General features: G+C 36.9%; 1 protein-coding gene across 1 annotated transcript in view; it reads right to left on the bottom strand.

Moving 5' to 3' along the window:
• FSIP2 (fibrous sheath interacting protein 2) overlaps positions 1-24,688 on the bottom strand; it is a 110,546-nt gene that overhangs the window by 34,035 nt on the left and 51,823 nt on the right. The window contains exons 14-16 of the mRNA XM_043487764.1: positions 17,704-17,761; positions 12,516-12,552; positions 507-9,450 (exon numbers count right to left, since the gene is read on the bottom strand). Coding sequence (XP_043343699.1) covers positions 507-9,450; positions 12,516-12,552; positions 17,704-17,761 — 9,039 coding nt within the window. The remainder of the gene's footprint in view (positions 1-506; positions 9,451-12,515; positions 12,553-17,703; positions 17,762-24,688) is intronic.

Genomic DNA, 24,688 nt, shown 5'->3' with positions numbered 1-24,688 from the left:
AAAAATGACTTCAATGATATGTATAGAGTATTATACCTAAAAGGAATATAATAATACTGGAATACAAACAAAACAAGAGGCTTCATACCACTGTTCTTATAAACTGTGACTAATCATAGCAATGGCTTCAACTGTACACCTTAAAGTTGAAACACAACTTTCAACCAGTTACCTCTATGTTGGTATAATTATAAAGAAGTCACGCATGAGAACTTTAAAAATGTTTAGAACTCAGACCTCATGTTCAAACCAAAATCTCCTGCTTTTCAATAGTCACATTTTCTCTCATCTGCAGATATGGAAAAATTAGCAATACACCTTTTCAGATTCAAACCATATGAATGTTTAACTTTTTTTTTTTTTAGTATCCTGTTATATTAAGAAGTGATTAAACACCCTCCCTCTAAGGCTGTTTTCAGAAAAACAGTAAATGAAGCTTCTTGAACTGGAGCTCTTTTACATATATTTGATTATTTTCTTTCTAAACTAAGCCCACTCTTACTTACCTCTAGTTTCAAAGTTCTTGAAATATGTGACCACAGATGTGGTGACATGTCTTGATACCAAATGAATTTCATTTGGACCCAGTTCATGGTCAGCAAAAGCAATGACTTCAACTTCCTTCAGAGGCTTTATTTTCAGGTAACTCTTATTTTCCCATTTTTGCAATAACGAAAAATCTTCCCTTCTGACCTCAGCTTTTTTGTTTTCTTCTTCAAGTATATAGCTGATTCTTTTATCCCACATTCTAAGCAAACTTTTCTCATTCTTTTGTCCTCCAGATGTTATAGACAAAGGGTTTTGCTTTGATATGAAAAATGGTTTCATTGTTTCCGTGCTTTCACTAATGTGTGGTTGATTTGGAAATCCATAGCTTGACAGCACAGTACTGACAATATTTTCTGCAGCTAAACAAATCTTGAGTGGAGAAACACTTGTCTGAATTTGGCTAGGCTCAACAACTGGTTTGGAGATCTCGTAATGAAACACTCTTGGATTTTCACCTTTTCTCATTTCTATAAATGACATTACTTGCTTTAATGCTGTTTCTGTGGATTCATTTGCTTTCTTTAGCAGTTTTTCTAAGACACTCCCTTCAGGGAGGGAGCCATTTCCTTTCATAGCTTGATCAAAATAGCCCAAGTCAGATTCCTTTGGGATAGTGTCTTGCACTTTGTTTCTAGAAGATGAAGGTCTATTTTCTGAATCAGGCCTTCTCATTGGCTCTGAGTTTCTAACTGTGTCTTCGACAGAGGCTCTGGAATATAAGGGTAAATTTGATGAAGACTTATACCTTTTTTTCATATTTTCCTCTGAATAAAAACCCAAACCTGGAGCACTGCTTTGTGGAAGATTATTCCCAAATCTTACTTCCTTTAACTTTGACATGGGCATTTTCGTATTAGTTGCTAATTCAACCTGGTTAACAATGTAAGTATTTTCTACTCCTTGAAACAAATTTTCCTTGGGAAGGTTTTTGATTATAGACTCACTGAAATGAGCACACTGGTCCATCAGTGTCCCAATGATCTCACTTGCTGCAGTGTTCTCTTTCACTATGCTGACAGAAGATGGTTCCACTTGGCTTATTTCTTTGTCTAGCTTGTTCTTAATTACACCAAGCATGTTGCAGACAATATTAATAGCATATGTAAGTAACGCTGAATGGAATGAATGAACCTGTAGAAGGGTATTCTGTACATTTTCCTTGGAAACAATAGTACTTGACTTGGATTCATCAGAAAATTTTTTCAGTGGTTGTAACTTTGGCAACATCTTTTTGCTTAATAGTCTTTGTTGGACAGGAAAAAGATTTTCTACAGGCATTTTCACTATTTCAGAAAACTCATATTTAGAGGTATGTTTAAACTGTAAGTCCACAAATGACTCTAACATGTTTAAAACCCGTTCTACAATTTCTTGAACAATTTGGTTGCTAGAGCCCAAAGGACTTTGGTCTTTGGTTTTAGTGTTATATACTGGTACATTGCTGAGGGTGTCCTTGGTTGGAAAACCATATTTACTTTTAGTAGTAATGTGTTCTTTCCTATTTGCTGGAGTTTCTTTACCATATAGGGTGGGCATCTGGGACAAAAAGCACAGCTGTAATTTTTCAAACAGCATTTCAACAATTTCCCTCCCAAACATGTTAATTTGTGCTTTGGTGTCTTCAGCTCTAGTAGAAGCTCCCTTAAAACAACTATGAAATCGGTTTTCACAGTCCTCAAGATGTGGCAGATTTAAAAGCGAAAGAGAATATTCTAATTCTTTTGCTTTTATTGAAATTTCAGTCAAACCATTTTCAGCTATCATCAAGAGCTTACACTTTTCGTTTTCCATGTCATTTGACTCAGCTTGCCACTTGTCAAACATTTTTTTAAATATACCTTCTTTAGGAAAAATCTGTTCTAACTGTGAAGAAACATTTTCCAAGTAAAAACAGGCTTGTGGTTTGGCAAGAGACTTTGCACCTATATTTCCCTGTGAAAGTTTGGGATCATCCAGATGTGAGAATTTGATAGGATTAGCTGAGTTGTGGTTATTGATCACATATAATCCTTGCAAAACTGTATCAACTATTTTATTTGCTGCCATGATTTGATCAGATGGTAAAGCTCTATTGTTTACCATTGCTCTAGTTCGTGTCACCTTTTCCAATTCTTTAACAGTTGTTTTCAGGATATTACTTATTATATCCTTGGCATACATTTTTAGTTCCGAAGCAGGCAGTTTCATTTCCAGTAAGTTTTTGGCATCTCCTGTTGATAGGATGTGTGGCAGCCTGATATCCATCTTAGCCCAAACGTTTTTTGGCGTCTTCTCTCCAGGACTTAATTTGGTCCTGCTCTTGGCCTTAGCAAGACTAAGTCCTATGTGTGGTTTTGTTCTAAATTTAGGCAAAGGAGTAACTTTTGATCTTGCTTTTAAACTTGTTTTAACACTTGGCTTAGGGCTCACTTTAGAACTGTGTAGTCTTAAAGGTTGCGACTCATCAGAACAACTTTCAAGGGACACAGTCCCTTCTAGATAAAATGAGGCAAAATTTGTGATCTTATTGAGAACCACTTGAACTAGATCTTTCCCCACTTGTGATGGTGAATATCGTAAAAAAGTATTTTCCAATAGAGAGATATTTCGACTGTCTGCATAAGGATAAACTTGTGGTAGCACAAATCTAGTGACACTACTTCCTATTCCTGCTTTAGTTTCTTTGATGCCTGGTGATTTCTTTGGTAAAATATTTTTGTCAGCTGGTTCTCCTTCATTATTTTCATATAATGATGTCACAATTACCGAGTACATTTTCCCCAAAACATTTTCAATTATGTCACTTGCCACATTGTTGATATGTGATTGACAGAAGTTTTTTGGTGTTATGTCTGATGTTTTAGAGTTAGGTATAAAGTGGGGTATTTCATTAAAGGAAGGTAAATGGCCTATGATTTCTATTATTTTTTGATACACTTTACTTATAATTTCTTCCACTGCAATGAATAATGCAGTTCTTTCTTTTTGTTTTGATTTTTCATTTCTCATAAATATTTCTTCTAAAACAATTCTTTGGCTTTCCCTTTCCAATGCCATTTGGGTTTGTTCTAATGGATACTTTGAAGACAGAGACAGTTTGGTGTTTTTTTCCTGAGCTCTTTGTCCCAGTGATATTTCATTTGATATGGTTAATTGTGAAAATAAATTAGGATTGTCTTTTGAGTAAAAACTGATTTCCTTTGCGGATCTTTTATTATATAAACTCCTTAAGATACCATTGACAATTTCACTTACAATGGTAATTTCTTGGAATGAAACATTGTTTGGATATGGATGCATCTTTTGGATTTCAAGGTCTAAGTCATTTTTAATAAAATTCAAAATGGCACTGGCAATGATGTCAGAATATTCCTTAAGACTAGCTTGTGATAGATGAATTGTAGATCCAAGTTTTTCTCTGTAACTGGCAAAAGTGGAATCCGTGAGCTCTTGGCTGAGAATATTTTCATTTGATATTTTCAGAATATTCACATTTGATTCCACCTGGCTTGGTTCATGAAAGATGATGCCATCTTGCTTACAGTTTTCCAGTTCTGGTCTCACAAATGACTTTTTTTTAGGCTGGAAAGCAAGCATAATTAACGAATCTATTCTTTCTGTGGCAAATGATTCTAACCAATTAAAAATACTTTGAGTGATGAAGTTAGCACTTTCCTCACATGAATCAGGAACACATTTCTTGGGGTCTTCTTTCTCTACTATAGTTATCTGGCTATCATTAGCATAAGCTGGTTTAAGAATTTTTGAAGATGGAAAATGCTCTGTTTTCCTTTCACTTTCTGACTCCATAAGAAGAGACTGCCGACACTGTGCTTTTGGAAACGTATTACAAAAGGTCAGAGGCAATCTAGTAGAAGTAGGATCCTTTGCATTTATGCTAAGCATGACAGCAGAACTGAGATTATGAAGTACAATATCTACTATATCATTGGATATCAAAATAACATCAGATTTAGGAACTGAAAACTTTGGAAGAATTTTATTTACATCCTCAATGTCAGAATTTGCTCTGGGATGTTTGCCAGCTATGCTACATTTCAAAGTGGGTGTGGCAAATGAGAGATTATTCTGGTTGAGTGTTTTTTCATAAATATCACATAAGACATTTTCAATGGTATCTTGTATTTGAAACTGAAGTACTTTTCGATACTCAGTCTTATTAAACAGCTTTTCAATAATACCTTCTTGCTGATCTGAACTGATGTCTTTGTCAGAACTGTTCTTGTCACATTTTCCTTTGGATGATACAATATCTAATACTGTGTTAACAATTTGACTTGTAATACTTTCAGAAACCACAATATTATTCATTAAGAAAGGAGTTTCCTTCTCTTTATCTAATTCATTTTTGATTCCTTTTAAAATTTTTCTGGCCACTTCTGTTGCATATGTATTTAATTTGTTCAAAGAGACCTGACAAAATGAGTTAGTGTTTTGTGACATAACATTATCCACTGAGCAAGAGGAAAACTGACTCTCAGAATACAGATCTTTGGCTGACAAAGCTTTGCTTAATGTACTCTTATCCTGTTGAACAGGTAAAGCCATTGGAACTGTGAAGTTGATTTGGGGACAAAAAAGAGACTGTACTTTGGAAGTAGCAAAAGTTTCTAAACTTGTTAATATTGCCTGCATGATATCTTCAACTATGTTTCCTTTAGCCTGTCTGTCAATATTGAATCTGGACTGAAGAGTATATGGATTCTTGTTCAGTGCAGTGATGGAGGGTTTTCCTCTTCCATAGGTGTGTTCATGGAAAGAAACATTTGCTGAGAAGGTGATGGTTTTATAGCTATTTTCACTTGCAATTGTCTCTGTCTTAGCAGCTGTATAAAGTTTATCAAATACAGTTGTAACAACATCATCTGCCACTATGGTTACATCTGCTTCAGACACCATCATTTTATCTATAAATGGAACAGATGTTTGAGCAACTGGCTCACCAACATTGTGAGGGATGTCGCTTAAACGGGAGTGGGAGAGAGAAAGCATATTTAATTGACTGACCAAAGCATTTTGAAAGATCTCATTCAAAATATTTCTTATAATGGGAACAATTGGAGATTTCTGTGGTTCTTTGAGCTTCACTTCAAGTTTGTTTAAGGTTCTTTCTAGAACCCACTGTTGAAGAGAATCTGATTGAGTTTCTTCTGTTAGTGGTATTCTCTCACCAATGAATTCTTTCTCTGTGTTTGTAGCATCTTCTAGAAATGAATCTGATTCAGCTCCACCAGGAAGAAAATTTCCATAGATTGGCCTGTATCCATTAGTTTCACTGTCTCTCTCTTCAGGTTCAGTTTCATCAAGCATATCTGAGGATACTGCATCTAAGATTAAACTGACTATATTCTCTAGCATTTGTTTCTCAGGTGGTGGTGTTTTCACACTTGTCCTCAAATCTAACGGGTTCATATTTAATTCTGTTTGAATAGCTTTCAAAATAGCACTTGATACTTTCTTTGCATTTGTGTATAAAGCTGACTGCAATAGTTCTTCATGTGTGTCTGTGAAAACTCTGAGGCTTTCACATTCCATGTTCATCTTACTGGTTTTTTTATTTTCATCGTTAGTAGAATCCAGAGTTTCTAAATTTCCATTGGCAAACCCTTCCAGTTTAGCAAAAACCATATTAAGAATATCTGAAGCTACCGCTTTTAGCTTATTTGAATGCATTTCTTTTGCGCTCCCTGTTTTGGAAGACTTGGGAGCAATAGGTTTTTCCATGCTTTTAGTCATCTCTTTATTACCCTCTTGAACCATCCTGGAAACTATGCTGGAGATTATTTCAGTGCATTTGGCCATTTCCTCAATAATTGAAGTAAATGATAGGTTGTCAATATCGAGAGGCTCTGAGATAGCTTTACATCCACAACTGACAGAACTAGTATCTGTGTCGACACTACATAATTTTGCAATGATATATTCCAAAATTGTTGTGGAAATGAGCTGAATATTAGACTGCAATTCAGTGGTTCTTTGCTGATTCTTATTGGTCTTCTCTCCGCTTAGCTTAGAACAAGATGGCTGACAGTGAGGGTGAGCCCCTATGAGCTTGCATAACATTTCATAGAGTGTTTCCCCAATATTATCTAACACTTGTAATCTGGAATTCTCTTTGAGATCTTTTCCATTAACGACACTATGGAGAGCACATGGAGTAGCTAAAACTTTGTAAAAAGATTTTTTATCCTGTCTGCTTGGCAAAATGTTCCCTTTATCAACATTATCAGATCCATGTGAAGCTGCTGGCTTTGAGTTATCTGAAGAGAGTGAAATACTGCTTTGATCTGAATGTCCACTTGATAATATTTCACAAATACAAGTTAATAATGGTGATTCCATGATGTCACCATTGAGATCTGAGACATGAGATTTTAATTTCTTAGTGTCAGTAAAACATCCTTTACCTGTGAGGGATTTGGTATGGTTTCTTTCCCTAAGATTTAGGTTTTTCTCACTGAGTTCTAGTTCATTCTGGATAGCACGCAAAACAATGTTTACCACTTTAGCTGTGTAAGTACTAAGTTGAGATTGCAATGAAGATTTCTCTGCAAGTGAAGGTTTGAAGCCCATTTTCAATTTTGGACAAATAAATAACTTCAGCTTTTTAAAAACTGCATTAATGATCTTATCAGTAATTTCATCTGCAAGTCTTGGTTCACTCTCTTCAGATTTTAACAGGGAAGGTTTTGCCAGATCTCCATCGAGTGAAGATAAATATTTCATTTTCTTTTCACTATCGAACCATTTTTTTAGTGGCTTTTTATTTGGTGCTGCTTTGACCATGTGGAGAGTGTCAGGACTCTCTAGAGAAGCTGGATGAACTGATGATGAAATGGAATTTTTGGTGGTACTGGGAATGCAGCTTGCCTTGTGAAGTATGTTTAATATAGTGTCTGTTATTTCCTGAGCTACCGTACTAATTTCTGACACAGAAAACAGCTGGTCCATCCATTCTTGATGTGATGGTTCTTGAGATTTTTCTGAAACAAGAACTGAAGCTTTGTCAGTTCCACTTTCTAAGTGACCAGGAGGAACAGAAGATATGTCCTTGAGCATTTCTGTTAAAATATTTTTAACTGTGTTTTCTGAAGCCTTTTGTATTTGATGCTTTTGATCTTGGCTGAAAAGTAGAATGTCTTTATTCAAACAGGGTTTTTCCTTCAAAATTTTTCTATCCTTAAAAAATGGTAACTCAGTCCTTAATCTGCGACTATGAAATGCAACTTTGCTTCTTGGAGAAGCAGGCTTTGTAGGTAGTTTGCTATTTCTTTGGTATTCTAGACAAGCATTTCCTTTTGTAAACCAATGCTCAGAAATTTGTTCTTGTGATTTTGCTTTTTCCTCTTTGAAAGATGAATCAAGCACATTTTCCACAATTCTGTCTATTTCTTCATTATCATCTTCAGAATAAAGGACCATGCCAGGAACATTAACAGGTGGAAATGGTCTTCCAGACCTAGGGCCATTAGATAATCTAGTGCCAGTGAGTCTGTATTTTACTTCAGTGTCAAAAGGACTTCTCAGTCTAGAATGTCTACATTTTTGATTACCTGCTTTTACTGGTTCCTGATGTAGCTGAGTAAAGATATCATCAAGCAACTTAAGGAGTACTACTGTTTCTTCAGATGCAATAAGTCTCTCATTATTAAGTTCAGTTTGTACAAATCCTAGTATAGTGCTGATTGCTTCCTCTATATAGCCAACCAAAGAGGACTGGGAAAGAATATTTGACATTAAATTTTGTATCTTTTCTTTAACAATTAAATTAGCTGCATCAAGTTCAGGATTACATTTCTTTTTGTCGGCTTTTATATGGCGCATACATGTTGGGTCTGCCACATGTTGCTGATAGGAAAGTTTAGTTGCCTCTTCAAGATGAGGAAGCTCATTTTGCTTACGAGCTGTAAGAGTCATCAGCTTTTCTAAAATGGCATGCACCATATCCTCTGCAACATCACACATGGGTTCCGCAGTAGCAGGCACTGAAGCTATTAAAGGTTTTTCATATGATAGAGTGAGAGATTCTCCACTGGGTGTTAGGCTTGGTTGAATGTTGGCTGATAAATCTTGTGAATATATCTGGACACATTTTTTCTCAACTGCAGACTGTAGCTTCTCAAGCATATTTTCCACAATTTCTGAAGCTACTGAGCAGATATCAGCACTGGAAACCAAGTCTCCTCTTATAGGCTCACTTTGGTCAACAAAAACTTCAGCAGTAACAGAAGAAATAGAGGGAATGGCATGTGTTAAATCAGACATTATTTCTTGAAAAATGCTTTCCAAAATCAATTCAGTTTCCCCTTTTAAGTGACACTTAAAGTTAACAAAAACATTCTTTAAACTCTTCATTTCATTCATGGCTTTTGCTTTTTGATCAGAAAACAATGGATTCTCTAAACCATCTGTTTCAGTGGTAGCATCCTTTGATTTTTTTGGGCCTGTTTCAAGTGATGCTAGAAGATGACTATCAGATTTGCAACTTCTGAGGTCAGGGTATGTATATACCATGCTTGTTTCATTATATTTTAATCCATTTGCTACAGATTGTCCTGTAATGTGACATGTTTCTCCCACAACTGCTTTTTCCACATGGGCAGATGGCTTTAATGGTGTGGTTGGTCTCCTTACTGATATGTCAACTGCAAATGCACAGGGCTGTCTCTTAAATGATTTAGTTGTTGCAGAAGTGTAGCTTCCATATGTAAACTCTTCACTGCATGTGCTACAAAAACTTGAACTATCTGAGGAGAGGACAGAGTCTTCAGACACTGGATATGTATTATTTTTCAACCTTTCTTCATACTTTGTGATGGCTGGGTATAATATGCTGGTAACTGTAGCCACAACCCAGGTCATTATATTCTGAATTATGCTATTCAGTTCTTCAGAAGTTACCTGGTTTGAGGCAAGCAGGAATGAAAAGAAAATCATTTAACTATCTACTCTATGATGCAACAGAGGGTAATATTTGATGTTTTATATCAAACAATGCATAGCTTGATACCATCACGGTTATAAAGAGAACATGGTAAATATATATATTTAGAATTTCAAATTAATTTCAAGTTGGTTTATTCTCTACTAAAGTTAAAAAAAATAAGTTTCCATTTGGCTCCCATTCCCTCAGAACATTTTTACTTATTTATTTTTTCCTAACATTTATGACTGGGATAAAAGAATTTTTGGTTAAAAAGAAAGAAAATGAAAAATCACTAAATTGCTTTCTAGGCATATTATATTACATGCATGTATTTTTTAAAGAAGAAACATAGTGTCTACAACATAGCAAAATTATTTTAAAATGATCCAGATTATTTCTAACAAATTATTTCTCAAACAGATATGGTCAAAACACTTGGGTGCCTTCAGAGGCATCTGTCTAGCTAAGAGTAAGGATGGAAAAGAAGCCAGCTCTCCTCTCATTCCCTGATGCAGAGGTGAGCCTGTGATTTGTTTACAGGGAAAGGATTACAGCTAATTGTTAAGAAGCTAATAAGCAAAAAAAAAAAAAAAAGTTCATGCTTTATGGAGATTGCATGGGTTTGTATCTAACAAGATAGTATCAATGGAAACTGTCATAGAAGGCAAAGAAAAGGTGATACAGTGAAGGAACAAATGAGTTTAGATAGAAAATAAGGGACGCTAGAATTGCATCTCAAAGAGTCAAGAGGGTTGAGCAAGGATAGGTTTAGAGAATTCCTCCTTTTGAGCTTGATATAAAACCTCAGGGACTAGATTTGAATGACCATCCTTGGTGGTCAATGGTGCTATCCTATGCTTAAGTTTGGGCTTTCCAGATAGCTCAGTTGATAAAGAATCCACCTGTAATGCAGGAGACCCTGGTTCGATTCCTGGGTCAAAAAGATCTGCTGGAGATGTGATAGGCTACCCACTCCAGTATTCTTGGGCTTCCCTTGTGGCTCAGCTGGTAAAGAAAACGCCTGCAATGCAGGAGACCTGGGTTCGATCCCTGGGTTAGGAAGATCCCCTGTAGGAGGGAAAAGCTACCCACTCCAGTATTCTGGCCTGGAGAATTCCGTGGACTGTATGGGGTCACAAAGAGTCAGACATGACTGAGTGACTTTCACTTACTTAAAGTTAGACTAAGAGCCTCAGTAACAGAATCCATCTGTTTCTATATACTTCTGCTTATGTACCGAAAACATACTTTGGATTTGTATTAATAAAAATCCTCTTGCCTATAATAAACTAATCAGTTCAGTTCAGTTCAGTCGCTCAGTTATGTCCGACTCCTTACGACCCCATGAATCGCAGCACACCAGGCCTCCCTGTCCATCACCAACTCCAGGAGTCCACCCAAACCCATGTCCATTGAGTCTGTGATGCCATCCAGCCATCTCATCCTCTGTCATCCTCCTCTCCTCCTGCCCTCAATCTTTCCCAGCATCAGGGTCTTTTCCAATGAGTCAACTCTTCACATGAGGTGGCCAAAGTATTGGAGTTTCAGCTTCAGCATCAGTCCTTGCAATGAACACCCAGGACTGATCTCCTTTAGGATGGACTGGTTGGATCTCCTTGCAGTCCAAGGGACTCTCAACTAATAGTCTGTTCAAAATTGTTATGACTCTTAAAACAAAAACTAGTAAACATAAGTAAACTGGCAGCAAAGCCTGGAAAGCTGTCATGTGGGCAGGAGAATTAAAAAAAAAAAGGATTTCTGTAATGGGGCTGTTAACACCCAAAATACTGCCTTAAGTTAGCACAGAAAGCAGAGACATCACTTTTCTGACAAAGGTCAGTATAGACAAAGCTATGGTTTTTCCAGTAGTAATATGTGGATGTGAGAATTGGATCATAAAAAAGGCTGAGTGCTGAAGAATTGATGCTTTCAAATTGTGGTGCTGGAGAGTCCCTTGGACGGCAAGGAGATCAAACCAGTCAATCCTAAAGGAAGTCATCCCTGAATATTCATGAGAAAGACCTATGCTGAAGCTCCAATACTCTGGCCAACCTGATGTGAAGAGCCGACTCCTTGGAAAAGACCCTGATACTGGGAAAGACTGAGGCAGGAAGAGAAGGGGGCAACAAAGGATGAGATGGTTGGCTGGCATCACTGACTCAACAGACATGAGTTTGAGCAATATCTGGGAGATAGTGAAAGACAGGGAAATCTGGTGTGCTGCAGTCCATGGGGTCACAGAGTCGGACACGACTTAGCAACTGAACAACAAGCACACAGTTATACCCATATTAGGCCAACAATCAAAGATAAGTTAACACCTATGCAGCATACTCTCTTTTGACACATGGTGTTTGGGGGCACCCCAGGGAAAGCCATTATATTCTACTCTAATCCTTGAATCTTCTCATACATTTTGCATTCATTATACAACATCCAAAACATTATATAACATCCAAAATGAAATGTTTTGAGTAAAAACAATTTATTATAATCTACTATGACATATAAACTGAGACATTCAATATATATATTGCTTTTTGCTTTTCTTACTACCAGAGATCATAAATGATAGAACTACATTATTATTCTTAGGCTAAGTATGACATATGAAAGAAAGCTATTCCTAATATGTTTTGTTCTTAGGTGGTTAGGTCCCTTCCCACCAAACTGACTCGGGACAAATCCAAGCATCCCAACTCATGAGCCGAGTCTGCAAAGTGATGTGTAGTGGCTTCCCATGAAAGAATGGGTTTATGGTTATTTGACACTATTCTTATAATGGCTAGGTCCCTGAATGCTCCTCCCCTGACTTCCTGCCCATCTCCATGAGACCTCTTCCTGAATGGGCAAAATTATCTTTTTATGAGAACCTTACTGCAAAATCTAAGAATTAACTGAAAGTGAACTTTAAAGAAGAAAAAATGAGCAAAGAGGGACATTAATATCAGTGAATGATTGCATAGTTTTTTTTTCTACTATGAAACATTTAAAATTATCATTAATATGCTGCTTTATCAATGAGTTTTATGATACATACTTTTTCTTGCAAGCAGTTTTGTAGGATATGCTGTTTTCTGTAAAGTCAAGAAAGGTTGATAATTTTGTTATTATTTAGGGTCAAGAATTTATGTAGCTTTTTCCAAAACTTATAATCACTGAATCAGTTTTTTTCTCTTTATATCTGAAAGTTTTTTTTTTTTTTTAACAGAAATTCAGAAGAATAAACTGTATTTCCATCCCCCACCACCTATTTCTCTTCCTTCTTTGATACTGGCCCATATGCCTTAATACTCAGAAGCAGAATTATAGCTGTTGCATAAAAATGTCTATTAGAAAATTCTACTTCTGACCCACCTTAGACATTCCTGCTGTGTGGTCCTCTGGGAAAGGACACAGGCTTGGAGGGAGAAGGTAAGCTAGTCTTTCATGTTTGCTAAAAGGCAGCATGAAGTGGCAAGACATTTAACCAGAGCTTCAGATAATCCTTTACTTACCCTTTCAAATCCCATAGTTTTACCCATGCTTTCATCAAACAGCAAGGAATTATGTGATAACTATTCAATAACCATGGGTTAAAATAATACATTTATAGCCCTCTTAAATACAAATTTAGATGTAGCCCTTTTCTATGTATGACAATATTCTATCATTTATTCTAGTCAGATTTTTATCATGATAATGAAGTCAACAATGCAATTTTCTCATGGTAACAAGAACTCAATGAAAATTATAGAATAGTTAATAAAACAAAATCTAAGATTTAGATTCTTACTTATTTTTGTATATTTCAGGCGTTTATTTTCATGTATTTCAATGTGTAGGCCCTTTGCTTATCTTTTTCCTAATTACTTATAATAAAATTGATACACCTTTTTCACTTTTTCTAGTCCTGTACTTTACATTATAAAATCAGGCACTGAGTTTGTGCTGGGTGATGAGACATTGAGTTTGCAGTGATGAGACATGGGCTCCTGCTCCAGCAGCAATGAGTGTCTCTGAACTGTGAGGTCACATGCAAAGGAAACAGATTTGGAATGAACTCAGTGTTCGCTTGCTCATAAACTGGATTCTCCCAAGATCTCTGGAGAACATGTATACAGTTAAATAGATGCTTTCAGAAGGGTGACGAGATGGCAGAGTAGAAGGACTTGAGCTCATCTTGTCTCACAAAAACGCCAAAGAGGCAACTAACTGCTGAACAATTATCCACAGAAAAGACTAGATCTATGAGAAAAAAGGTATTCTACATCTAAAGACATAGAAGAAGCCACAACGAAACAGTAAGTGTGCTTCTGTGATATAATCAAATCCCGTATACATTGGGTTGGTGACCCACAGACTTGAAACGTATTGCAGTTTCTCCCAGAGGTCTGAGAGTTCTGAGCCCCACATCAGGCTTCCCTGCCTAGGGGTCTAGCATCACAAGTAGGAGACCCCACGGAATTTGGTTTAAAGGCCAGCAGGGCTTGACTGCAGAAGCCCCAGGACTAGGGTAAACAGAGACTCCACTCTTGGAGGGTGCATGCAAGGTTTCACATGCACTAGGACCCAGAACAAGGCAGTATCTCCATAGGAACCTGGGCCAAACCTACCTGTGAGTCTTGAAAGGTCTCCTTGGAGTTGGCGGAAGTCCCAAGGAATATTCCTCAGTGTCAGCTCTCCAGGAGGTCACCATTTTGGCACTGAGAGTTGGCCCTATCCAACAGCCTTCAGGCCTCAATGCTGGGATATCTCAGGCCAAACAACCAACAAGATGGGAACACAGCCCCACTCATCAACAAAGAGGCTGGCTAAAGTTGTCCTGAGCCCCGTGGCATGGCCCTGTCCACCACGGGCACAAAATCCAGCACCATTCACCAGTGGGCAGGTACAGTCCCTCCCAACAGGAAGCCTGCACAAGCCCCTAGACTGACCTCACTCACCAGGGACAGACAGCAGAAGCAAGAACTATGATCCTACAGCCTGTGGAACACAAACCACAAACACAGAAAGTGAAACAAAATGAGCCATCAGAGAAATATGTTCTAGATGAAGAAACAAGATGAAAACCCAGAAGAACAAGTAAGTGATGTAGAGATAGGTAATCTACCTGAAAGAAAATACACAATAATGTTAGCAACGATGATCCAAGATCTTGGAAAAAGAATGGAGGTATACACTGAGAAGATATAAAAAATGTTTAGAAAGCACTAGAAGATTTAAAGAACAGAGATAAAATAACTAAAATAAAAAATACACTAGAAGGAATCAATAGCAGAATAAATGAGGCAGAAGGATAAATAAGTAAGTTGGAAGACAGACTGGTGGAACTCACTGCTGCAGAACAAATAAGGAAAAAAGAATGAAAAGAAAGGACAGTCTAAGTGATTTCTAGGATGTTAAACACACCAGCCAACACTCCAATTACAGGGGTCCCAGGAAGAGGAGAAAGGGCCTGGGAAGGTATCTGAGAAGACAATAGCTGGAAAAACCCCTAACATGGGAAAGAAAACACTCAAGTCCAGGGAGTGCAGAGTCCCATATAGAAAAACACAGGGACGAATGCACAGAGACACATACCAGACTGATAAAACTTTAAGACAGAGAAAATAATTAAAGCAGCAAGGGAAAAGCAACAAATAACTTACAAGGGAATCTGCATAAGGTTATCAGCTGATTTGTCAGAAGAAACTCTGTAGTCAGAAGGGAGTGGCATGATATATTTAAAGTAACAAATGGGAAAAACCCACAAGCAAGAATACTCTACCCAACAAGGCCCTTGTTCACATTTGAAGGAGAAGTCAAGAGCTTTACAGACAAGCAAAAGCTAACAGAATTCAATACCATCTAGCCAGCTTTAGGTGCAACAGAATGGGAAAGACTAGAGATCTCTTCAAGAAAATTAGAGATACCAAGGGAACATTTCATGCAAAGATAGGCAGAGTAAAGGACAGAAATGGTATGGACCTAACAGAAGTAGAAGATATTAAGAAAAGGTGGAAAGAATACACTGAAGTACTGAACAAAAAAGATCTTCACGACCCAGATAATCACAATGGTGTGATCACCTACCTAGAGCCAGACATCCTGGAATATGAAGTCAGGTGGGCCTTAGAAAGCATCACTACGAACAAAGCTAGTGGAAGTGATGGAATTCCAGTTGAGCTATTTCAAATCCTGAAAGATGATGCTGTCAAAGTGCTGCACTCAATATGTCAGCAAATTTGGAGAACTCAGCAGTGGTCACAGGACTGGAAAAGGTCAATTTTCATTCCAATCCCAAAGAAAGCTCAAACTATCACACAATTGCACTTATCTCACACACTAGTAAAGTAATGTTAAAAATTCTCCAAACCAATCTTCAGCAATATGTGAACCATGAACTTCCAGATGTTGAAGTTGGTTTTAGAAAAGGCAGAGGAACCAGAGATCAAATTGCCAAAATCCGCTGGATAATCGAAAAAGCAAGAGTTCCAGAGAAACATCTATTTCTGCTTTACTGACTACGCCAAAGCCTTTGACTGTGTGGATCACAATAAACTGTGGGAAATTCTGAAAGAGATGGGAATGCCAGACCACCTGACCTGCCTCTTGAGAAACCTGTATGCAGGTCAGGAAGCAACAGTTAGAAGTGGACATGGAACAACAGACTGGTTCCAAATAGAAAAAGGAGTATGTCAAGGCTGCATATTGTCACCCTGCTTATTTAACTTATATGAAGAATACATCATGAGAAATGCTGGACTGGAAGAAGCACAAGCTGGAATCAAGACTGCCAAGATAAATATCAGTGACCTCAGATATGCAGATGACACCACCCTTACGGCAGAAAGTGAAGTAGAACTAAAGAGCCTCTTGATGAAAGTGAAGGAGGAGTGTGAAAAAGTTGGCTTAAAGCTCAACATTCAGAAAACTAAGATCATGGCATCCAGTCCCATCACTTCATGGCAAATAAATGGGGAAACAGTGGAAACAGTGTCGGACTTTATTTTTCTGAGCTCCAAAATCACTGCAGATGGTGACTGCAGCCATGAAATTAAAAGATGCTTACTCCTTGGAAGGAAACTATGACCAACCTAGACAGCATATTAAAAAGCAGAGAAATTACTTTGTCTACAAAGGTCTGTCTAGTCAAGCCAATGGTTTTTCCAGTAGTCATGTATGGATGTGAGAGTTGGACTATAAAGAAAGCTGTGTGCCGAAGAATTGATGTTTTTGAACTGTAGTGTTGGAGAAGACTCTTGAGAGTCCCATGGACCGCAAGGAGATCCAACCAGTCCATCCTAAGGGAAATCAGTCCTGGGTGTTCATTGGAAGGACTGATGTTGAAGCAGAAACTCCAATATTTTGGCCACCTGATGCAAAGAGCTGACTCACTGGAAAAGACCCTGATGTTGGGAAAGATTGAGGGCAGGAGGAGAAGGGGACGACAGAGGATGAGATGGTTGGATGGCATCATTGACTCAACGGACATGGGTTGGGTGGACTCCAGGAGTTGGTGATGGACAGGGAGGCCTGGTGTGCTGTGGTTCAGGGGGTCACAAAGAGTTGGACAGGACTGAGCGACTGAACTGAACTGAAGCTGGATCTTATTTGGGTAATTGCTTTTTTTTTTTTTTTTAAGGTAACAGTGTTGGGTCTAAAATGATAAGTCTCTCAGCTCTAACATTGAGAAAGCCTTATCTAAATACCAATAGAAACTGATCACCACCAGTTTGAGGAATAAAAACCCCTGAGGTACCCCAAATCTCTTTTTCAAAGTAAGGCAAGTGCCATCACTAGAGATTATTATTTTGGATTATACAGCAAACACATTTTAGGATAAGAATGACTAATTAAAAATTTAAAAATTAAAACTAATCTACCATATTTAGGAAGTCTGTAATCTCAAAAAGTTCAAGGAAAGGTAAATGTTTAAAAGGGGATAAAGGCAAAGAGACAAGTCTAGATTCTGGAAAGCTACCTGAAGAGAAGAGGTCATATTTGAAAGTGCCATGAAGACTCTAAACATAGGGTGAGTGTGGAGCCACAGTGGGATAAGGAAATAGAGAAGGAAATGGAACAATATTCACTTGTCTACTTTACAATTTAACCTTAGTGATGAGAATTTGCAAAATACATCAGTTCACTAAATCTAAGTAGAACTACAATGGAGGATCCCATGCAATTATTTGCTTTTTAACATCACTCATGTACTTCTTAGAATATTAATTTATAATTATATATTAACTTTCTTAGATACTTACGTATTTGAAAAAACACAAGAAGGGAAAATACCCTGGGCTGTGGCAGGAGCCTGAAGTCCTATTTAGCAGAAAAAGAACAATTAGTTTGCATCCTTCCCCAGCAAATTATAAAATGGCAATTCATGTCCTTTAATAGGTCTTTTTTCTGTTATCAGTCTTGTTTAAAAGCCTCCAGGGACTCTCCACAATGAAATCTAAATTCCTTAGCAAGGCATAAGATATATCGTACAATCTGATGTTCTTTCTTAGCTCTCTAGTATCCTCACTGGCAAGTCTTCCATATATATTCTATGAATCAGAGGCACAGAATTACTTACTTCTTAAGTGTATCATATTTTCCATGCCTCTGGGCCCTTGTTTTGCCATTTCCTCTGTCTGGAGCACCCTATGTCCTCTTTTAACTTATCTTTTTGGTCTCATTCAGCTTATGTTAACTCTTCTAGAAAGACTTCTTTGGAACTAAGTAAATGAATATTGGGACTTGCCTCATAGCTCAGCTGTTAAAAAGTCTGCCTGCAATGCAGGAGACCTGGGTTCAGTTCCTGGGTTGGGAAGATCCCCTGGAGAAGAAAATGGCAAGCCACTCCAGTATTCTTGCCTGGAGAGTCCTGTGGACACGGGAGCCTGGTGGGCTCCCGTCTATGGGGCCGCAAGAGCCGGCCATGGCAGAGCAGCTAAGCACACACAGCATGCGTGGACACTCTGCTCCAGTGCTCCTAAAGCATTCTGCCGGTCCCACTGTACACTGACTGTGCCACGCTGAGACTGAAGGTCTGCTCTTCTGTCCTCCCGAGTACGATAGGAATCCAACACTATATCCCCAACATTCATTTTTTGAGAACACTATTAATGTTTCCTCGAAAGTTATTCATTGATTTGTTGGCCATTAGTCTTCTCTCACTCAAATATCATCTAATTTGCCTCGTATGTAATCTAGTAAGATTCCATTACTGGGTTTTATTAAGTTGGTGCAAAAGTAATTGCGGTTTAACATTGAACTTAACAGTTTGATCCTGGAATCCATTCTTAAATAAATGTGGTTATAACTGATATACCTCCTTTTAATGCACATTTCTCACTTTATTTATTTATTTTTTTTGCTAATTATTTGTTACTTGCTGCTTATTTTAGACTATAAAAATGATGTTAGATAAAAAGCAAATTGGAGCAATTTTCTTATTTGAGTTCAACATGGGTCATAAGGCAGGGGAGACAATTCACAACAGCAACATGTATTTGACTCAGGAACTGCTAATGAATGTACACTGCAGTAGCAGTGGTTCAAGAAGTTTCGCAAAGGAGATGAGAGCTTTGGATGAGGAGCATAGTGGCTGGCCATTGGAAGCTGACTACAACCAACACAGAGCCATCATTGAAGTTGACCCTCTTAACAATGACACGAGAAATTGCCAAAGAACTACATTCTACAGTCATTCGGCATTTGAAGCAAATTGCAAAGGTGTAAAACCTTGAAAAGTGAGTGCCTCATGAACTGACCACAAATCAAAAGATCATTGTTTTGAAGTGTCATCTTCTCTTATTCTGCACAAAACAATGAACCATTTCTCTATCAGAGTGTGACATGTGAAGAAAAGTGGATTTCATACAACTGTCAATGACCAGCTCAATGGCTGGTCGAAGAAGCAGCTCTGAACCACTTCCCAAAGTCAAACTTGCATCAAAAAAAAAAAAAAAGTGATGGTCATTGTTTGGTGGTCTGATAACCTTCTGACTCACTACAGCTTTCTGAATCCCAGCAAAACCATGACATCTGAGAAGTATGCTCAGGAAATTGATGAGATGCACCAAAAACTGCAACACCTGCAGCTGGTATTGGTCAACAGAATAGGCCCAATTCTTATTCATAACAACACCCAGCTGCAATTATCCTCCACAACAATGCCCTACTGCACAACACACAACCATTACTTCAAAAGTTGAATGAATTAGGCTATGAAGTTTTGCCTCATCTGCCATATTCACCTGACCTGCCAACTGACTACCACTTCAAGCATCTTGACAAGTTTTTGCAGGGAAAATGCTTCCATAACCAGCAGGAGACAGAAAATGCTTTCCAAGAGTTCATTGACTCCTGGAGCATGGATTTTTGCAACACAGAAATAAACCAACTTATTTCTTACTGGCAAAAATGTGTTCGGCTCCTATTTTGATTAATAAAGATGTGCTTAAGCCTAATTATAATGATTCAAAATTCATGGTCTGAAACTGCAATTGCTTTTGTACCAACCTAATAGTAAAGATTCTGGATACAGGTGACAGGAAATTTTTACATACATCTCTACAGGCACAGTGGATTTAGTTTGTTAATTATGCAAATGTAGAAATAAATAAAAATTTTAGACAAAAAGAATGTGTTGGATACAGAAAAGTATTAGTAATTACAGCCTGTTCAAAGTCAAGTTTAAGTGGTAATTCTTGTTTCTCCCAATGAATGAGTAGCAAATATGTAACAATGATGTATATAAAAAGTCTTACTTAAATCCTATGGACCTTTTTGAGTTTGTGTAGATATATTTGTTGTGTGTGTTCAGATTTTGAGAAGTAGTACTTCAATTTAAGATTTCATATAACTGAGAAATTAAGTGTGAGGATAATACAATTTTAAAAGCAAAATAAAAGAAAAAAACTCTTCTATGGTTTTCATTAATATGCTGTAGCAAATCAAAATATTTTCCTAGAATTCTGTATACAACATTATAGCTATCTTCTTTAAAATGATAACGTTTCAAGTAGGAAAGAGAAGTCTTTTAGAGTAAGAAACTGAGGGAACATAAATATAGAACCATAAGGAAATGTTGAAGCTGATACCTGCCCTCTGCCCATCGGCCGTAACTGCAAACTTAATGGAGAGCCAGGGAATTAAAATATATCAGGCTCAAGTCATATGGGAAATTGAAACCTAGAGCTTATAAAAAACATATTGGATCCCACAGAGCTACACTCTTGGTGAAAGAGCTGTCTTTAAATAAATTTGTGGCACAGAGATGCACATGATACCAAGGCACAAACACATTATGCCTTGGTATCAGTGTGGAAGAGGGAGAAAAGGAGAAAATAAAAATATATCTTAATAATTCACAACCACAGATTATCTCTTATGTGATTTTCAGGTGTAAATTCACTTTATGGTCCATAAACCTCCAAATGAGAAATTAATTTAAAATGAACCTGTACTTATAGCTCTCCCAGATGCCTAGCAGAAGTATATTAAAAAATTAACAGCTTTACTGAAGTATAATATTCCAAGAGCTGTACATATTTAATGTGTGCAGTTTGAGTTTCTACATAGTAATACATCCTATCAAAATATAGAATTCTGTCATAAATGAGCTAACATGTAACAACACATCCCTGTCATACACATAGACAAATAAAAAAAAAATCAATGTACCTTTTATCAGGAAAAAGAAATATTAAAATTAGACCTCAAAGATTTCATATATCTGAATTATCAGATATATAAAATATATGCATTTCATATGTTTAAATACATAAAGTAATTGGAAATCATAGAACCTATCAAAAAATCCAGTCAAATCTGGAAAATGAGAAATTTTATAATGTATAAAATATACTTTACATATTAAAATATATTATATATTAAATAAATATAAAGTACATATTTATAATATATAAAATGTATATGTTTATTCTATAAACTAAAAGTGTATTGAATTAATATAATAGTAAAATAGATATAACTGAAGAGAGAATGGTTGAAATGGAAGACAAACTCAAGAAATTAACCAGAATGCTATAGAGAAAAATGGAAAATACAGTGGTTTTTAGAGGATGTAGAAGTAGAAAGGGAAATACACACACACAGACACATGCATACATACATACATATTTGGAATTTTAGGAGAAAAAAATAAAATGAGAAGAGGCAATATAGGAGAGAAATACAGCTGATACATATCTGGAACTGCTCATCATAGTGATACTAAAGTGAAGCAAGATCTTAAAAGCAGCCTGTGGTGTGGTGTGCGTGGCAGGGGGTGGGAAGGTCAGGGAGATGGATGATCACTCTTTGATTACATGAAATTAAGTAGAATGGAATGTAGATCATTTAAGTAGAACAATCTTCTTAAAGTGCTAAAAAACATAACTGAGAACTGGTATATCCAGCCATAATTAATTAAATCCTATAGCAAATAAATATAGTTCTAGCAAATAAAATCAGAGTTTACTAACAAAATGTATTCATTAGTGACATTTCTAAAGAATTGATATACTTTAGGAAGAATGAAGGTGATTCCATAAAGTATGAAATGCAAAAAGGAATGATGAACAACAACAAAATGATAAATATCTGAGTAAATATAAATACAGCTTGACTGTATGAAAAAGAGGAAAACAGTTTAATTTTGAATGTTTTACTTGATAAATTATTAGGTAAATATGAGATTGTGATTAGAAGTAAAATATACCCACTTTGAAATATTCTAACTTTATGTATACATGTTAAAATTTAAGGATAATTGTCAAAAGAAATATACATTTTCAAACAGTAGAGAGAAAACTGTATTTAAAATACATTTAATATTCTAAAAGAAAGGAGAAAATAATAAATTAAAAAATATATATAATATGCTTAATTTAAACATATATATTATGCATATATTAAAAAGGAGAATCAACTTCAAGAAAAGGAAGGAAAAATCTCCCAAAGATCTATAATTAACATAAATATAACTAGTTTACTTCAGTTAAAAATCAGAAATGCTAATACTGAATAACGTGAAGGAAAATCCAGAAATATTTTTAAGAGCTACATCTAAACATTAAAGATTGAAAGTGTATACAACTATATTAATATTAGACAAGGTGAATTTAAAACAGAAAGTATGACTCATGATAAAGGTCACTACACAATATAAGAGACTCAGTTTACCAAGATAAACTTGGATATGGCCCAGATGTTCAAGCTGGGTTTAGAAAGGGCAAAGGAACCAGAGATCAAATTGCCAACATTTGTTGGATCATCGAAAAAGCAAGAGAGTTCCAGAAAAACATCTACTTCGGTTTTATTGACTTGGTCAAAGCATCTGACTGTGTGAAACACAACAAACTGGAAAATTCTTATAGAGTTGGGAATACCAGACTACCTTCCCTGCCTCCTGAGAAATCTGTATGCAGGTAAAGAAGCAACTACAATTACAGACAACTAGCCGATTTGATCACACGGACCACAGCTTGTCTAACTCAATGAAACTAAGCCATGCCGTGTGGGGCCACCCAAGATGGACAGACAGGTCATGGTGAAGAGGTCTGACAGAATGTGGTCCACTGGAGAAGGGAACGGCAAACCACTTCAGTATTCTTGCCTTGAGAACCCCATGAATAGTATGAAAAGGCAAAAAGATACGACACTGAAAGATGGACTTCCCAGATTGGTAGGTGCCCAATTTGCTACTGGAGATCAGTGGAGAAATAACTCCAGAAAGAATGAAGGGATGTGGCCAAAGCAAAAACAACATCCAGTTGTGAATGTGAATGGTGACAGAAGCAAGGTCCAATGATGTAAAGTACAATATTGCATAGGAACCTGGAATGTTAGGTCCATGAATCAAGGGAATTTAGAAGGGGGCAAACAGGAAAGGGCAAGCATGAACATTGACATTCTAGGAATCAGCGAAATAGGATGGACTGGAATGGGTGAATTTAACTCAGATGACCATTATGTCTACTACTATGGCCAGGAATCCCTTAGAAGAAATGGAGTAGCCATCATGGTCAACAAAAGAGTCTGAAAGGCAGTATTGGATGCAATCTTAAAAACAACAGAATGATCTCTGTTCGTTTCCAAGGCAAACCGTTCAATTTCAAGGTAATCAAAGTCTATGCCCCCATCAGTAATGTTGAAGTAGCTGAAGTTTAACGGTTCTATGAAGACCGCCAAGACCTTTTAGAACTAACACGCAAAAAAGATGCCCTTTTCATTATAGGGGACTGGAATGCAAAAGTAGAAAGTCAAGAAACACCTGGAGTAACAGGCACATTTGGCCTTGGAGTACAAAATGAAGCAGGGCAAAGACTAATAGAGTTTTGCCAAGAGAATGCACTAGCCATAGCAAACACACTCTTCCCACAACACAAGAGAAGACTCTACACATGGACATCACCAGATGGTCAACACCAAAATCAGACTGATTATATGCTTTGCAGTCAAAGATGGAGAAGCTCTATACAGTCAGCAAAAACAAGACCAGGAGCTGACTGCGACTCAGATCATGAACTCCTTATTGCCAAATTCAGACTTAAATTGAAGAAAGTGGAGAAAACAACTAGATCATTCAGATATGACCTAAATCAAATCTCTTATGATTGTACAGTGGAAGTGACAAATAGATTTAAGGGACTAGATCTGATAGACAAGAGTGCCTGATGAACTATGGATGGAGGTTCATGACAATTTACAGGAGACAGGAATCAAGACCATCCCCAAGAAAAAGAAATGCAAAAAAGCAAAATGGCTGTCTGAGGAGGCCTTACAAATAGCTGTGAAGAGAAGAGAAGTGAAAAGCAAAGGAGAAAAGGAAAGATATACTAATTTGAATGCGGAGTCCCAAAGAATAGCAAGGAGAGATAAGAAAGCCTTTCTTAGTGATTAATGCAAAGAAATAGAGGAAGACAATAGAATAGGAAAGACTAGAGATATCTTCAAGAAAATTAGAAATACCAAGGGAACATTTCATGCAAAGATGGACTCAATAAAGGACAGAAATGGTATGGACCTAACATAAGCAGAAGATATTAAGAAGAAGTGGCAAAAATACATAGAAGAACTTTACAAAAAAGATCTTCATGACCCAGATAATCACGATGATGTGATCACTCACCTAGAGCCAGACATCCTGGAATGTGAAGTCAAGTGGGCCTTATGAAGTATCACTTTAAACAAAGCTAGTGGAGGTGATGGAATTCCAGTTGAGCTATTTCAAATCCTGAAAGATGACGCTGT

The sequence above is a fragment of the Cervus canadensis genome, chromosome 15, assembly GCF_019320065.1.
Source record: "Cervus canadensis isolate Bull #8, Minnesota chromosome 15, ASM1932006v1, whole genome shotgun sequence".
NCBI lineage: Eukaryota > Metazoa > Chordata > Mammalia > Artiodactyla > Cervidae > Cervus > Cervus canadensis.
The sequence above is the reverse complement of the archived record's forward strand: the minus strand, read 5'-3'. Positions and strand labels throughout refer to the sequence as shown.